The sequence below is a fragment of the Choristoneura fumiferana genome, chromosome 13 (genome assembly GCF_025370935.1).
Source record: "Choristoneura fumiferana chromosome 13, NRCan_CFum_1, whole genome shotgun sequence".
Lineage (NCBI taxonomy): Eukaryota > Metazoa > Arthropoda > Insecta > Lepidoptera > Tortricidae > Choristoneura > Choristoneura fumiferana.
Window position 1 is genome coordinate 17,721,336 of NC_133484.1, and position 17,277 is coordinate 17,738,612.

Below are 17,277 nucleotides of genomic sequence, written 5' to 3' on the forward strand. Positions count from 1 at the left end.
GTTTACGGTTTGTGCTAGTGTCGCCCCCTGCGCAGAGCTTTGCTTAATATGCCCTATTGATTGACACTTCGGGTGCCGCCGTCGTTCCGACTTTTCCCGATGGATACATACACCGCTATAATCTGTACTGCATCAACTTTTTAAATAATTTTAAAGTATGAAATGTAATTCAGTTTAGTTCAGTATAATTTGAGTGTTAAACACTTTGGTGCAATAATTAATGATTATGACCTTTTTTTAGTAAATAGTTATTGTAATAAGATAGATCGTGGAGGTCAACAGCTGAAATATCCGAACCTCTTGAGACAGTGAGTGTGCACCGTCCTGCTTACACAATAAGTAAATGAGCGAGATAGTGCGCTCCCTGTTGTCCTGATAGGTCTGGACTGCTTTGCACATACTAATTGTAAGTTGGGAATGTTGAATAAAATTCTTAATAATATTCCATAGCGTTTTTATTTGAAGCGAAAGATGATTTAAAAATAATCACAAGTTACATTTTAAAAATGGGGATAATTTGATGTGAGCACAGAGGAATCAACCAATAGAGTACGAATATCAAATCATACTACTCGTATTTGTTTTTATAAAAATTCTAGTCATGTTCTTAAACTCTCCTTTAGATATTTCGAATCGATGGCAGCGCTAAAAGAATCGAACCGCTATTTTGTTTTGTTGTCTGTGGACTGTAGACAGCGCCATCTGTATCAGTTCAATACCAGTAAAACGAAGACCAGTGGCTCTCTGAAAGTGCTCTTTTGCTGTCGCTTTCTGGCTAAATTTTATCTGTGCTTGATATACTGAGTAAAAATAGCTTGTACTTGTTTTGCAGTCAGCGAAATTCTTTTTCAAAATATTTAACAAATTCAAGATGGTGGACTATCGTTGCACATGCGCACTAATAGGCCAAGACCAGATATTAATGATATGAACCATCACCCAAATATGTGGTCTACACCCTAAAGTTGATAATCGTTTTCATGTCATAAAACAATAATGCCGATAGACGTGTCTGTCGACTTGAAAGTTCGACTTAGCGACATATTCATTTGTTAGAAACTTGTTTAAAATTGATAGACAACTTATTTGGCTGATGGTACATACCTACACCTAGTCATAATGTTGTATTTCTTGTTGGCGCATCCAAGGGATATCACATTACAAATAAATACAAATAGTTTACTTGTTCAACATTTTTTTTAATGACTCTGCCCATTGGAGGACAATTTAGCCAGTAGGTTTTGCCGTAGTACGGTAAATAAAATCTAGAAAACGAAATATGAGAGGTAATGGTGGACGAACGGTGACAGCGAAAAAAAAATCTTGTTCAACATTAAAATGACAGTTCTCTGACAGGCTAGTTGGCGCTACTATCGTGACGTCCGTTTGACAACTTTGATACTTGTGTCAATTTGTGATTGGCTAAATAATTAAATGAACCAATCGCATCAAGGCTGTAACGTCAAACAGACCTCTCGATCACAGACCTTATATCAACCTTAAGAGTTTACCTACCTTGCGTGTAAAAAGTTTGATCCACGGTCAAAGTTTTGTCGGACCTAAATGCGCGATGCGCAAAGCCGCCGCTCGAGTCGCAGCGGCTCGCCTTTGAATCGGTTCCGCGCGCCTTTGAATCGGTACCGTGCGGTCTTGATTTCCCATCACTAAATCTCGCTCGTGACGTCATCGTTGGTACGAAAAATTCGCCACGCTAGGTTCTCATACAGATTGAAGCGCTCTTTTCGTCTATCTCGATATAAGGTCTGTGCTGTCGATACTAACGCCATCTAGCGATATTTAGCCCGTAAAGAAACCTTCATTTTGGACGCACGCGCAACGAACTCCAGAAATCATTTTCATGTTTTCATTCCACGTTTTGCACGTACCTACATGGCTATTTAATTATGTTCCAAGAATTTTATCGAATGAACTTTGTCATATTAAAATCTGCCATGCCTTACTGACATATGTTTTGTAACTTGTTTTAAAATTGGGAAAATATTTACTGAACTATTTTGGCTTTAATACCTATAGTTCACATCGACCCATTTGTAGTCCTCTAGATTTTCCGGTTAGGTACTTGTTAGTTTCATTCACTGCCTACCAGCTAACATGCCAGATGTTATCTGAAGGTTGTATGGTCTAATGCGGGAATGTTCGCGATCGCGTTCACCGTCTCTTTCTACCCTCATCCTACACCGATTGACAGAAGTGACATCGATAGTTAATTTGTCTGAGTTAATGGAGTGCGTTAGACAATATGCCCACAGATTCTTTGACTAGCTATCCCAACTAATCTTCGTCGAAAGGGCACAAACTTACAAATGAAACAAATAGTTTACATATTTTAATATTTATTTTTACACATTTTCAAATAATACATGACTAAAAATAAAACAAACACTATTTCTAGAAATTACCTTTTTATTATATTTTTTAATTATATTTTTATATTGTTTTAATAATTTATGTACATAGTATAATTTTAAAATGTAATAAATGAGAGTGTCGTTCTCGCCGCGGCGCCGGGCGGCGGCCTGGGTCGCCGGGTCGCCGGGGGCCGGGCGGCAGCGAGCGCCGGGCGCACGCGCCGGCCTTGAGCCCGAGGCAGGCGCGAGCGCTAGATGAGGCGCTCGCTGAGCCAGATTCAGGTGTCGGGCGGCGGTGGCGGCGGCCGCGGCGGCGGCGGCATCGACGGCTCCGTGTTGCGGCGCCGCACCTTGCCGCGCTGCTTGAGCATGGTCGCCTGCGGGACGGCGGGGGGCGTGAGAAGGGGCGCGTGTCACGGGCCCGCCGCCGCGGCGCCGCCGGCCCCGCCGGACCCGCGCTTGGTTTTCTTCAGCATCGTCGCCTGCCGGTCAACTGAGGTCACTCCCCGCCGAGTGACGCCCGCGCCCTCCCGCGCCCGCACCCCGCCCCCACTCCGCCCCGACCCAAGACTCCCGACAACGCGCACCGTTCATCTAACATCCCTTCCGAACGCCAATGACGACTGATATCTCGCGAGCTGTCGTATGCATCCAAAATGAACAACCCATCAGACCACAGTATCTGCTTAGCTTAAGGTAACCCTATTTCAGGCGTAGTATTATTATTGACCTTGCTGACTTTATAATAAGGCACTTATTAAGACGTTTCTCTTTTAAATAAATCTTGTCGTTAAACTACAATTCGTTCTCTGATCAAATCGTTATTTATCTTATCATTATTTTACAGAATGACAGTTGGAGCTGTCATTCAGTCGCAGACTCCTTAGTCAGTTCAGGACCTGGGGTGACAAAGAAGAATGAGGCGCTCCCAGTCTTAAGAGTTGATGTAAGAGTAACCATATTTTAGCATTGTCCAGGACTTGATCAAGAGACCTTATGGACATTTGGAGGCCCGAGGCGGGCCGCCCCTTACGCGCGAATGTTAGTCCGCCTCTGCTGTCATTATAATATAGTGAATTAATTGTTAAGTATATGTATGAAGTTATCATTAATAGTAGCATTCCCAAATGGTCGGGGCCTGAAAAAGGGTTAAATTTCATGTCCGCGAGAAACATTTTTTTTTATTTTTTTTATTGGATGCGTCTTTGGCGTTCAGCACTGACTGGTAAAGGATCTTTGATGTCATACATATCATCTCGACGTGTCGGGTCGTAACTCAACTTTTAGTTGCGTTACGTCGGGTGCGGCGGCGGAGTCTCTTACGTTAGGCCGTTGCGACCCGACGAAGCTTGTTGGTCTCTGTCGGGTCGCGCAGCCGTATGCATGGTTTGTGCTTTGGAGTTTCAAGTGCTCGGGCGTAACTCGACTCGGGGAAATTTTGGGGGTTAAATAGAAGTACTGGCCAACTTGCTACTTTATATTGATTTAATGTGAATAATATTTTATTTAACTGCTTGCTGCTTTAACAAAGACGCTGTACGATTTCTTAAAGATAGACTATACATCTACCTATTGAATTATACCAAAATGTAAAATTGAGTTGTAAAATAAAGTTTATACCATACTTAAGGAAGGTTTTTACTGTGGGCGTTTCTGTGTTATTGTTAAAGAAGAAATTGAATAAATACAGTTTGTCCAGGTAATGTGACAAACTGTCTCAAAAGAAAATTGTACGCGAGCAGTTAAATAATTTGATTCTCTACATTCTGCAGTAAGTTTGAACTTAACGAGTACTTCTGTTTAAGTGCGACAATTATATTCAAATTGGTTCGATCGGCCTCATCCGATCTGGTATTCGAAAAATTTTGGAACAGAATTAGGAATAAGGTAGAATATCATGTTGTCTAGTGGTTGGTTACTAAAATTACAATTAGGTAAGAATTCTTAGTTTATTCTAAATTAATATATTTTATTACTTTGACAGGAATGGTTCATAAAGTATCAGAAAAATATGAGGGTATGTTAGAGGAAAAAAGATTTCTGAAGTCACTAAAAAGTAGGTAACTAATTATTAAGCAAGTTCTAGCAGTATTTAGAAAAAGAGAAAATTTTGAATTTCTCGTGTGTTCACAAGATAGGCCTCATATTGTTCAAGTCAGAAAGAAGACAACCAGAAATTCCACCTCAAGGACGGACAGACGAGCACATGCAAACGTTCAGGTAATGTGTTTACAGCATTTTTTGACCAGAGCAGGGGTAATTATAACAATTATGAGATTTATTTCATCTAAAATGCTATAAACACAATTTTTAAATTATTTTTTTTAGACAGAAAAAGAAAACCCATACAGCACTTATAAGTTCATGTATTGATTCTCTCTCTTATGTATTAACTATGTGAATGGGTCTAGTGTATATGGCATAGTGTTTGGAATTGGATCATTTGAATATAGTCTTAGGATATGACTCATATTTTCTGTAGTCACTCTTGTTTTAGGACAAATTGTTTTGTTTGTATCTAGTTATATATATGTTTAAAAACAGAGCTAACTTTAGGGCTCCGTACCATAGTTAGTGAAAACGGAACCCTCATAGGATCACTTTGTTGTCCCTCTGTCTGTCTGTCTATCCGTCCGTCTGTCAAGACGCTTTGTCATCAAGTTTAAATTAATATCCAACACTCGAGTCTGCTACCCCTTGTAGCAGTAAAAAGTAAAACTTCTAAGTCAACGCAATCAGAATGAGAGGGCTTGGGCCGTAGTTCCCATGCGGGCAAAGTGTGGATTGGGAACTTCACACACCATTGAATTGCTTCGCAGGTTTGTTTTCTCACGATGTATTCCTTCACCCTTAAGCTCATGATAATTTTGCACATGAATTTCTAAAAGTACGAAATCGGATTTGAACCTGCGATCCCCTGCTTGAAAGACATGTTTGGAGAGAGATCCCTATTGTAGCCTCTCTCCAAGAAAAGTACAAAAAAACACTATTCTAACACGGCTTTTTATGGCCAGCCTGTGTAGGGCTTCGGAATTGTAGAATGCATTTAATTTCCTTTGGTTTTCCGTTAAACTGCGTCTAAAAATTTACTATCATACGTTTCAATTTTTTTTATACAGAAATAGACTTGCGTCTGACCACAATCACCCCTGATTCTAAGCACGATCCACGCGTACCTCTAGTATATACTTAACCCCTTTAGGTGGGTATGGATACTATGCCATAAGCAGTAGACCAGCAGGCAGGAAGGGGGGGGGGTACCTTGAGCGCCGACTTGAGGACCACGACCTCGCTTGGCGCCGCCACCCACGGCTCGCCGTCCACTTGGACTGGAATCTCGCTCTTCAGGTTTATCTTAATGTGGCCACCCTGGAAAATATAAGATGGCAATTAAGTACCCACAAAATAATAAAAAAACCCCTTTGTAAGTTTTTGTTATTTTCTTTTGAATATTTTGCTTATTGCTAAAGCCAAGCGGAGTTCCGCTCGCTTCGCTCGCGCGGAAGCAACTGTTGGATCCATTCCAACACCGCCCTAGTAGCCCACTCTTCCCGTTGCTTCTGCGCGGGGAGCGCCACTGTCGTTAAACTAGTCGGATTGTTTGATTTTGTCTTTTATCGCAGCAGTAAAATTTTCTCAAACATGACATGAAATATTGACGTTGTGTTACAAATAATAGGCTGAGATGTATCGCGCTGCAGGCGCTGCGGCTCAGCTGCGTGCGCGCGGTCACTCTAGCGGCCTGCAAAGAGATTTCATACAACCTTGCAGGCCGCCGGCCGGCAATGCGACCGTCTTTTGTTTCAACACCCCTGCACGCACAGCAGCACCGCCAGCAGCCACAGTACACAACACCGCGACCAGACTAGCATCCCACCAGCTTCATTTCTTGTTTTATTTTTTTTCATCACACTTGCTCGTAAACAGTGTCGTAACATGCAGGCTACCTTGATTGCAACCCCCAAATAAAACCCTCGACTTTAATTTTCTTGTCATGAAGCCCAAGGTCGGTAAATGAGTAAATGCCCGTACTGATGGTGCTGCGCGCGCTGCTGCAGGACCACACGCACACGCACGTTGCGGCGCATGCTGCGCGGGAGGGGGAGGGCGACGCTGCCAAGAGCGTAGGCTAAGGTATCGCCAATGTTTGGAAGAATTATATTTTTTCTTTTACAAATATAAAATTTTACTCGCAAATGTGATGAAAAACATTGTATGTCGCACGGGCAGTACTAGAATTACGAACATCGACTCATCAAAGCCCTCAGTCTTCGACTCCGGGCTTCTGATAGACTCTCGTTCGTAATTCCTTATTTACCGCCCTTAAGACACAATGTACTATTATTTTATTTCATGTAATGTTTGAGAAAAGCACTATACAAGCCTCGGCCGGAACCTGGGGTTGCCGGCCTCTACAGTAATGTACTATTATTTTATCACAGAAATGTCAATGCTTAGATAGTTTAATTAATGGGGGAATTCCAATGTTTAAGACACCAATCGACGTTGTTTTGTTTACATTTAGTTGAATACCTATCCAAACCAAGTATAGGTCTGTGGCTAACATAAAATGCTTTGAGTCAAGGTGATGGTGAGGCGTTACCTGCGCTATCCGCATGGCGCCGCGCATGCCGGACTGGATCTGCCCGAGGTGCACGACGCCGGTGACGCCGACCACCTCCAGCATGCCGTCCCAGTGGTTGGGCTTGCTGAACTGGTCGTCCTTCTCCGGGCCCCAAGGGTTCGCCCCCGAGCCCCAGCTGCACAAACAACGCTAAACGTTTACACCGATTAAGGTGTCTTGATGTGTCGCTAGATGGCGTTAGTGTCGGCCTCAGCCCGTTGCACGTTACAGGCCCTATACCACGAAGTGCAAAACTCGAACTTCGTATGTTGCCGTCCCGCTGCCGCTTACGTCATTTAATACGCGAGTGAAAGGGACGATGCGATACGAACTTCGATTTGCGAGTTTCGTAGTAGGCCTGCAGGGTGGGCTACTACGAAATTCGACAATCGAAGTTCGTATCGTACCTTTACTCTCACTCTCGTATTTTATAAGCTTCAGAGGGACGGCAAGATACGAAGTTCGAATTTTGTACTTCGTTTTATAGGGACACTCTTTTTTTTTTTTTTTTTTTTTAAAACGAGGGGCAAACGAGCAGACGGGTCACCTGATGGAGAGCGATCACCGCCGCCCATGGACACCCGCAACACGAGGGGAATCACAGGTGCGTTGCCGACCCTTTAAGGAATTGATAGGCTCGTTTTTTAAAGATCCCTAAGTTGTAACGCTCCGGGAATGTTGCCGCTGTAAGCTGTGTGTGCGCTGTCTTGCTCGAGATTGGCTCATTTATTTATTTAACCAACCACAAACGTGACGCAAATGTCAAAATTGCTAAACGGACTTCGTCTTTTATTGTTACGTGTCGTTATGATTGGCGGGTTGTATGTAGCATGCGACGCGGAAATTTAACGATGACTACGCTAAAAGTGCTTGCACTGTTGTGTTTCGGCGTGGAGAGTAAGACAGCCGGTGAAATTACTGGCACTTGAGGTATCCCATCTTAGGCCTCTAGGTTGGCAACGCATCCGCAATCCCCCTGGTGTTGCAGCTATGGGTGGTGGTGATTCTCTTATCATCAGGAGACCCACTTGCTCGTTTGCCATCCAGTTGAATAAAAAAAAAAAAAAGTATAAAATAAGGTATCGTGGGAGACGAGCGGTGCGCGGGGCGCCCATTCATTGCCGCGCGCCAGATTACGTTGGGCTTATGAGTCTGAAATTTGGAATGTAGATAGCTGATGTCTGAAATAACACATAGGCTACTTTTAATATTCCCACGGGATAGTTGTTCTTAACACAACGCCTCTTTTTTTTTATTTTTTTTTTATTTGACTGGATGGCAAACGAGCAAGTGGGTCTCCTGATGGTAAGAGATCACCACCGCCCATAAACATCTGCAACACCAGGGGTATTGCGGATGCGTTGCCAACCTAGAGGCCTAAGATGGGATACCTCAAGTGCCAGTTATTTCACCGGCTGTCTTACTCTCCACGCCGAAACACAACAGTGCAAGCACTGCTGCTTCACGGTAGGATTAGCGAGCAAGATGGTGGTAGCAATCCGGGCGGACCTTGCACAAGGTCCTACCACCTGCACAAAACCCCTGCCTCACCAAAACCAAAACAAACACAAAACCTGCCTCTATGAAGATTACGATATAAATTTTGGGATTTCCCACGGGAATTTTGTAAAATCCCGGAATTTCAATTGTAACTACCAGATCGAATAGTTTAGGGTAAACTCTGGTCTTGTTATAAAAACTGCAGCCCCGTCGTTGCGATGTGCGGAGCAGTGTGGCAACCGTGTCTTACCTGAGTATATTGAGGATGATGATGCCTTCAACGGCGGGCAGTTCCACATGCTTGCCGTCCACTTCGAGCCTGACGGCCTTGTGCAGGTCCTTGCACATTTTGCGGCCCACCATCTTACGGAGACCCATCTTCACGTAAACACCTTTGTTGCGGAGCCTGAGGATGCAATATGGAACTTTGAGAGGTCACTTTATGGCGTGCGGGTCCATATCGGCTCGCATAATTGTTGAAAGTCATGTTATGTTTGTCAGAATGTATTGTTTCTCTGAATCCATTAATTGTTCAGAATTGTAAAAGAAACGTAACCCAAAACCTAAAATTTTCTATAGGATGACCATTTGAAAATTTCAGAAAAAATTACGATTTCGGTGATAAAAAAATTATGACAAACGATAATTCTGACAAACATTACATTATAACTTGCGAAAATTATGCGAAATCTGGCGCGCCCATGGCATGCATTGAGTAGGCTGCAGGATAGGCAGCGCTAGCGCTGGTGGCGTTCTACTGCGGCGCAAACTACCAACTGACTGCCCAAGAATGTCAATGCCACTACAGTTTTTTAGTCACATCTTGTTTGGTAGCCAGCTTCGAAATAGAAAAAATAAACTAGCTTCAAATGGGAATCTTATAGTTTCCTTCGTAACTAACATATCAAGTTACGAGATGAAAACTGAAAACTACCCATTTCTAAGCTAGTTACCAAATCTGGCTACGAAATAGGACTAAAAGTTGAAGTTCTCTGAAGGACTTGTTAAGACTTTTATACGTTTGCGATATCATCTGCAGCAGATAAAGCTGAGTAGGTACCAGATTTTTTTAAAAACAAGTAAGTAATAAATTAAAGTACCTATTGTAAGTACCTACATTTAGAAAAATCATTATCCCGTTGTGTGTTTTCAGGTAAAAAATTAAATGTAATCGGTCGGGCACTGACCTGCTGTTGAACTTATTAGGGTTCTCCTCCCTCGCGTTGTGGAAGTCTAAGCAGAGGTCGGCGTCGATGCCGATGCCGAAGTAGTTGTTCATCACCAGGATCTGCGAGTTGTCTTCGCTTTGGGACCCTGCACAACACACGTCACACGTCACACGTCACGTCACATATACGAGGCTAACAACAGATTATAGGTGTACCTATACAAATAGTAGATTGTACACCAAATGTATAAAACGAGCCATTTTACCCAAGACGTGCATATAGCAATGTCGGATAGACACGTCGAGAGGAAAATGGATTTAATGCTCGAGTTTTACACTCTGCTTTTCACTTCGATGGCGAGGAAATGAAAAAGCAACAGTGGAAACAATTGTTCACTCACTACGTACATTTTATTTTTCATGCATTACTATATAATTATATTTTATTAGTTTTAGTGATTTATTTTGATTGATTTGATTGATTTTTAGTTTTATAAATAAAAAATGTATTAAAAAATATAAAGAAACTTCTTTGTTTGTGGCTGTTGACACCTAATTACCTTGGTCTTAGACAAGATTTTATTTTATGCACTAGTGCATAAGAAGTCATTTTATGTCGCCTAGATCCAGCATAAACACCAACTTTACGAGCATGAGGAGTGAAAATGTAACTCGTTGAACACTTGACACAGGCGTTTCTTTGCGAAGGTCCTTATCAATTAACAATAATCTTTTACTTGCTCTTCCGAGTGTCTATCCCTTTGGTCGGAAGCGTAAGTGCAATATGGAAAGGCTGTAGTTTATTTTACTTGTACGAAGTGTGTTTAGAAGATTGTTTTTGAATAAGTATTTTAGCAGATCTTCCGGTTAGTGTGAAGGATCGTAATTCTTAATTCAAAATGTAGTCACGCCTTTTACGCGGTAGGTACAGTTTGAAAACCGACTAATCCATAGAAACATTTTTAACTACAATTAAAAAAATAAACGAAAATCCTGAATAATACTTAAAGACGTTTGTTATAAGTTGTCGAATAATCTGCTGAAATATTACAGTTTAATCTAAATGCTGGAGCCACACTAACGGAAAACAGCGTTAATTATTCCAATAATGCACGTTCAACGTTGGTGTAGCCCCGACTTATCGCGTTAATTTTTAACAAATTTTAACATCACAGCTCTAAGCATATATTAGTCTCAACTTGATATCTACACGCATTCCTGAAGAGTCTTGACGAGGCATGACGTTGTTGTTATACATCTAGAACTCCAAAAATGTCATACATAGTAGACAAACGAGCAGACAGTTCACCTGATGCTAAGTGATTACCGTCGCCCATATACATCCGCAGCACCATCAGGACTCCAGATGCGGGCCTTGCAAGAAATGGTACACTGCTTTTTGTAGGTGACCATATCGTGGTAGAGTACTGACCGGGCAGCTGCTTGGAGAGCTCCTTGGGCTCGTCCTGCTTGTCCTCGGGGTGGAAGACGACGGTCCAGCGGTCGAGCCGGATCTCCTCGGCGTCGATGACGTCGCGCAGCAGCGACAGCGGGTCCTCGCCGCCCGTGTAGCCCGGGCCCCAGCGGAGCACCCGCGCCAGGTCGTTGCCTGCACCAAACAATGCATGCAATAAATGGGCTAGTTTCCTAAACGATTCTAATTAATCCGTCAGTTCAGTTTTAGGGTTCCGGAGCAAAATACGAAATCCTTAGAAAAATAACCCTTATAGTTTCGCCATGTCTGTCTACCGTCCGCGGCTTTGCTCGGGACTATTGATGCTAGAAAGCTGTAATTTTGCACGGATATATGTAAACTATGCTATAAAAAACAAAAAAAGATTTTTTTTAGTGTACCTCCCATAGACGTAAAGTGCGGGTGTTTTTTTTTCTCATCGAACCCTATAGTGTGGGGTATCGTTGGATAGGTCTTTTAAAACCATTAAGACGCTAAGACGATTTTTTGATTCAGTGATTGTTTGCGAAATATTCAACATTAAAGTGCAAATTTTCATTAAAATCGAGCGTCCCCCTCTAAAATCTAAACCGGTAGATGGAAATTTGAAAAAATCAGGATGGTAGTATAACTTTGGCTCAGAAACCCGGGTCATTTAGATTATCAAAAAATAGTGGACACGTTTTTTTCTTTGTTTTTTATACGTGTAAATGAGAACTAAGATTTTCGGGAATTACCATGGCAATTTAGTGAAAATTCATAATAAATCAGCCGCCATTTCTAATGAGTCACGCTGGCAAAGTCACGGCTAGCTTTTTTTAATAACTAAGTACGCGATCTCTTTCCTTAATGTCAAGTACATTATGCTATTTTTAATGGCTGTTCTGTGTTGCGTAACTAATGGACGTTCATAATGCGATCCAAAAAATTACTTCCTATCAAGTTTCTTGTGGCGTGTTCTTTTTGGCGCTGATGGTCTTTCCGAAAGCGCGGGGACACTAAAGAAACATGTACCTACACGAGCCCCCTGTAGCATTGCAAAATAAAGTTCTGATTTTGATTTGATTATTCCTGTGTACATGTCCATTGCTTCACAAAGGAATACCACCGACGCAAAAAGAGATAAGTTTGACGCCAAGTCTGTCTGTCTATCTGTGACATCGATATTCTCAAACGAGTGGACCGATTTCAATGCAGTGCAATGAAACGTGAGTTAGATACCTACGTGAACGGTTCTTAGCTAAGTGTCATAGACTCGTTTTTGAGACATTGAACTTTGAACTCCACATTTCAGTTTCCTCGTGACCACGGCCACTGTAATGTGGTCGCAACGTCGAGGTAAATATTACTAGTGTGTTTTAGCGCGATTAGTCCTGTTTGTGGTATTTTGATTTGAACCTTGAAATTACAAAGTCGAGGGTCTTTCACCTTTGAAGTTGGTTTTCTTCCAAAACATGCTACCTTTCACACCATACTTCATCAGGTACGAATGGTGGTAAGAGCTTTCACCAATGATACTTTAATGGTTTAAGGGCAAGCAGTTACCAGTTCCAAGAGGTACGATGGCGCAGGGGGGGTTGGAGCACTGGGAGTCCTGGCCGACGTTGTCGAGGCACTGCAGCACCCAGCCGATGGTGCCGTCGCCGCCGCACACCAGGATCTTGTAGTTAGGAATGTGCCGGAACACGTACAGCCTGGGAAACACATAGATATATTACAACCCCGAATAAATCAGTGGGGGAGGCTACAATAGAAAGATCTCTCTCCAGACAGGTGTTGTCCCTGGGGACCGAAGTTGGAAGGAGGAGCGTTGGAATATATATAGGTACGTCTGAGTTCGGAACTTCGATAGCGCGATGTAGGATTTGGTTGGATTTCACTGGATGGTTCATTTGCTCACTGGATGGCGCTTGCAGTCGCTACAATCCTATTGTCATGATCAGGGCTATTCTTTAATCTATCGGGGCTCATTCTTCGCGAGGAGGCTGTTGCTGCTGTTGTCACGGCTGCTGCCCCCTCCCCTCTAAAATATCGAAAAAATTTACTTTATAAGTTTATTTATTATACAGTCAAGAGCACGTTTAAGTTTTCACTTGCTCCATAAGCTCTCCACTGTACATACTTTTCCTACCCTCTATGCTTCTATTAGCCCCCCTTGATCATCGTCTGGCGACGCCCGTGCGTGATTCTATTATCTCTGACGGTGTGCCACACACAGCACCTATTCTCCAAGCAACTCACCCAGGAAGCGGCTCGCCATTCTCCAAAGCGAAGACTTGGTTAAGGGTTGAGCAGTTTCCGGGAGAAGTTAACGAGTTCAGGCCCCTGTAGCCGGATTTGACGCTCACGAATACCAGTACCGACTTCCGTCCCGTGATTCTAGCATTTCTGATGGTTTGCCACAACACCTGTTCTCCAAGCAACTCACCCGGGAAGCGACCCACCGTTCTCCAGATCGAACACCTGGTAAGGGTTGAGCAGCTTCCAGAAGGAGTTAGCCACCTCCGGCTCCTGGCAACCGCCGATTTGACGCTCACGAATACCAGTAGCGTCTTCCCTTCTATGACTCTTTTATCTCTGACGGTGTGCAACAAACAGCACTAAGCAACTCATTCGGGAAGCGGCCCGCCGTTCTCCAAATCTAACACCTAGTGAGGGTTCAGCATTTTCCGGAAGGAGTTGGCGAATTCAAGCTCCTGGCGATTTCACGTCCATGATTCTATTATGTCTGATGATGTGCAACAGCACCTATTCTCCAAACCGCGGCCCACTGTTCTCCAGATCAGGGGTTGAGCAACTTCCGGAAGGAGTTAATCACCTCCGGCCCCTGGCAGCCGCCGAATTGACGTTGACGAACACCAGCAGCGGCTCCCCTCCTTTGCTTCTATTATCTCTTCTAAATATTATCTCTGACGGTGTGCAACAGCACTAAGCAACTCACCCGGGAAGCGGCCCGCCGTTCTCCAGATCGAAGACCTGGTAGGGATTGAGCAGCTTCCGGAAGGAGTTGATGAGCTCGAGCCCCTGGCAGCCGCCCGACTTGACGTTCACGAACACCAGCAGCGGCTTCACGCCCGTCGGAACTTGCGCCGGCTCGATGCTGGGCAGCAGCATCACTGACGGACACAGTCCAAACACCAAGTTAACTCTAAGGGGTTGTTTCACCATCCATTGATTAATTTTATTTGACGGATAAATTTAATCATTGAATGGTGAAACAGGGGGGGGGTCAATGAGGGTTTTTGACAAGCTTAATAATCGATAAATGGCGTTGGTATCATGAGGTCTTCCTTGTGATTTTTTTAGCCTGTTAAAGTTTCCCATTGCTGGGCTTAGGCCTCCCCTTTTTTCCGCTATGTGTCCCTATCTAAAGCATGCTCCTGGCATTTTATTTGATGCGTCCAAGTCGTCCCTCCATCTCCTCTTCAGTCTGCCAACCAATCACAAACGTGACATGAACATGAATGTCAAAGTTGTCAAGTGCGCCAGATAGCTTGTCACGGACACCCTCATTTAGCTTAACTTGAGTACTTAAGAATGAGAGAGCTTGGGCCACGCAGGCCCAGTGCGGATTGGGAACTTCACACACACCATTGAATTGCTTCGCAGGTTTGTGCAGGTTGGTTAGGTTATTTTGATAAGGCCTTTTTATTTAATAGTAGAACATGTACAAAAGAGTGCGAAACAACGTTATGTCAGAGTCTATCTACAAGTTTGATGTTAAGTATATTTGTGGAAGAATTAGTTCCGGTCTTACCTAATAAATGCTTATCTTCATATTTGGCCTCTCTGAGAGCGTAGAGCGCGCGCACCGCTTTGCTGGCGTCCTCGTATGTGATCACCATCGAGCCGTACTCGTAGTAAATCGGCCCGATGGATGTGAATTTGTTATCTGTACCGACAATAATTAATGATAGGTAATTAAAAAGTCGCCTAGAAGAGATCGTTCTGTTGCCCGCAATTCTCAGGATGCCATCAGCCCACCTCGCCACTCTAGGACTTTTCTCTACCAACGGTTATATCTGTTCTTCGTTGGATGTGGCCTGCCCATTGCCACTTCAACTTGCATATCCCAGTATCAAAAAAATAAATATAATATATGGTATTGAAACCTTTGGGATTGCATAAAATCAGAAGATAGATAGAATTTTTTTGAGACATTTGGATCGAAAGTTTGTGCCTGCGATATGGCTAAGGTGTATGTACTGACCAGCCCCGAGAAACTCGACGAGTATGTTCTCGTAGTTCCTCTCGGAGAGGCCGGGCGGCAGCGAGGCCACGAACAGCGCCAGCGTGGGCCCGTGCGGGTCGCGCCGCGGCTGCAGGTAGAAGCGCGCCAGCTCCATGCGCCGGACAGACTCGCGCGCCAGCCGCACCACGATGCGCCACGGACGTTCATCTTCCTCCAGCACTCGGTCTGACACTGGCGGTGACCACATGGTTATAAGAGCCTGTTTCACCACCAAGGGAAGGGAGGTCATAGGACCTCTGACTGAACCCTAGGTATAGGTCTGGGTCAGGACAACAGTAGATATTATTATAATTTCTAAATTAATTTACTTATTTCTTTTTTTTAAACTAGCTTATAATGTGTCCCACTGCAGGGCAAAAACCTCTCCTTTCTTATTCCATTCGGCTTTACTCTTGGCCAGTTCTGGCCAATCTGACTTATAAATTTCATTATTCATTGTTTTTTTTTAATTGATTGATTTTTCTGTAATAATAGAAGACAATTGATTTTATCTACACCCATAGAGTAAATCCTCAATTCCACACTCGTGTTTTAAGGACCCTATTACGATACAGTTTCATAAAATTATTGACAATTTAATTAATGTTTGTTTACAACATTGACATCTATGTAGCTATGTATGGTATAAATACGATAACAATACATAATTAATCAAATAATACAATAATACGTTTGAATGCTCAGGCGCTGCCAACCCTGGAGTTGACCCATGCACGCCTATGGGTGCGTATGTGGCCTAAGTATAGATGTCATGTTGGTAATGGTGGGGTGTCGGATGAGACGGAGGTCTCACGCCGCGGTCAGCAGTATCTCTGAGCAGCGGTAGTCCTGCGTGGCCTGCGCGGGGTCGAGGCCGAAGCGCTCGAGCGCGGCGGCCATGAGGTCGGCCACGGTGTGCTCCCGCGGCACGGCACCGTCACGAACGTCTCGCCCGCGCCCGCGATGCGCCCGGGTACACCCGCACCTCGCCGCCGCCCGACTCCGGCTCCTGCATCAAGTACCATCCGTTAATCCTATTCAGCTACGTGTCTCGGTTTGGAGGTAAGGATTGTTGAGCCACACCACTGTTCATAATTAGCAGTGTTACTCGACTTACTCGTACATAAGCTCTTAGCAAATTTGTCATTAATGAACCAGAATAGTTTTAATACACGGCCACAAATAGAATGTTTTAACTCCTTCCCAAGCGTGGCTCTCAAAAATTACAAAAAAGCTTCAGAAAGACGTGGCTCAGACTCCTTAGAGAGTTGAGAGCATTATATAGTAGTTTATTGTTTAAAGCACTGTATAGTAGCTCTTCACTATTTTTGACTCTTAAACTCACTTTGTGTCGTCCCTAAATGCTCCTCTCATCTACTCAAAGGTTCACTGGTAGAGATCCTTGAAGGGATGTCCGCCTCTGTACAAGCATCTCAAAGTTCTACCAATTGTATTTTTGTTTCTTTCTTTTGTACAAGAAAGAGTTTTACATACAACCTACTACTATCTAAATAGCCCTCCAGCGACTCTCCATTCGGTCTACTCAGTACTATCGGTACTCTCTCAAATGGGGCAGACACCTTAAACACTTCGCGGCTATACTCACTTGAACGCAAGAAGAGTGCAGGCCGCTTGTTGGGAGCCTCGTGACGCGCGGAGCGGGGTCGGGTCCTTGAGCGGAGGCTCGTCGCCGGCCGGCGTCCGTCAGCTCGAACTGTTCGGGCTCGCGCGCCACGTGGAACGCGCGCAGTGCTGCCGAGACCAGCTCGCGCTCGTTCCAGTTGCGGCCCACCACCACCGGCCGGTACCCGCCGTGCACGCCGCTCGCCGTCGTACACTTTTACTACCTCTGTGGGAGGGACACAGGGTACTTCAGTTCAGACTTAAGTTAAATGATAGCCCCTAAATTGGCAGCGTGCCCACAATACACAT

General features: G+C 44.0%; 1 protein-coding gene across 2 annotated transcripts; it reads right to left on the reverse strand.

Annotated features, from left to right (window-relative positions):
* Positions 1–2,554: 2,554 nt before the first annotated feature.
* LOC141434214 (diacylglycerol kinase theta-like) lies at positions 2,555–15,568 on the reverse strand. 2 transcript variants are annotated; one of them, XM_074096579.1, is made up of 10 exons: positions 15,325–15,568; positions 14,872–15,006; positions 14,056–14,230; positions 12,660–12,808; positions 11,094–11,270; positions 9,681–9,807; positions 8,744–8,899; positions 6,973–7,129; positions 5,631–5,738; positions 2,555–2,746 (listed from the first exon to the last, which is right to left on the reverse strand). In XM_074096579.1, the coding sequence occupies exons 1-10, from the start codon at positions 15,551–15,553 to the stop codon at positions 2,648–2,650; spliced, it is 1,512 nt and encodes a 503-aa protein (XP_073952680.1). In that variant the 5' UTR covers positions 15,554–15,568; the 3' UTR covers positions 2,555–2,647. The 2 variants fall into 2 exon arrangements, with proteins under 2 accessions (XP_073952680.1, XP_073952679.1); XM_074096578.1 differs by lacking the exon at positions 15,325–15,568 and having other exon boundaries at positions 2,653–2,851; positions 14,872–15,009.
* Positions 15,569–17,277: the final 1,709 nt, after the last annotated feature.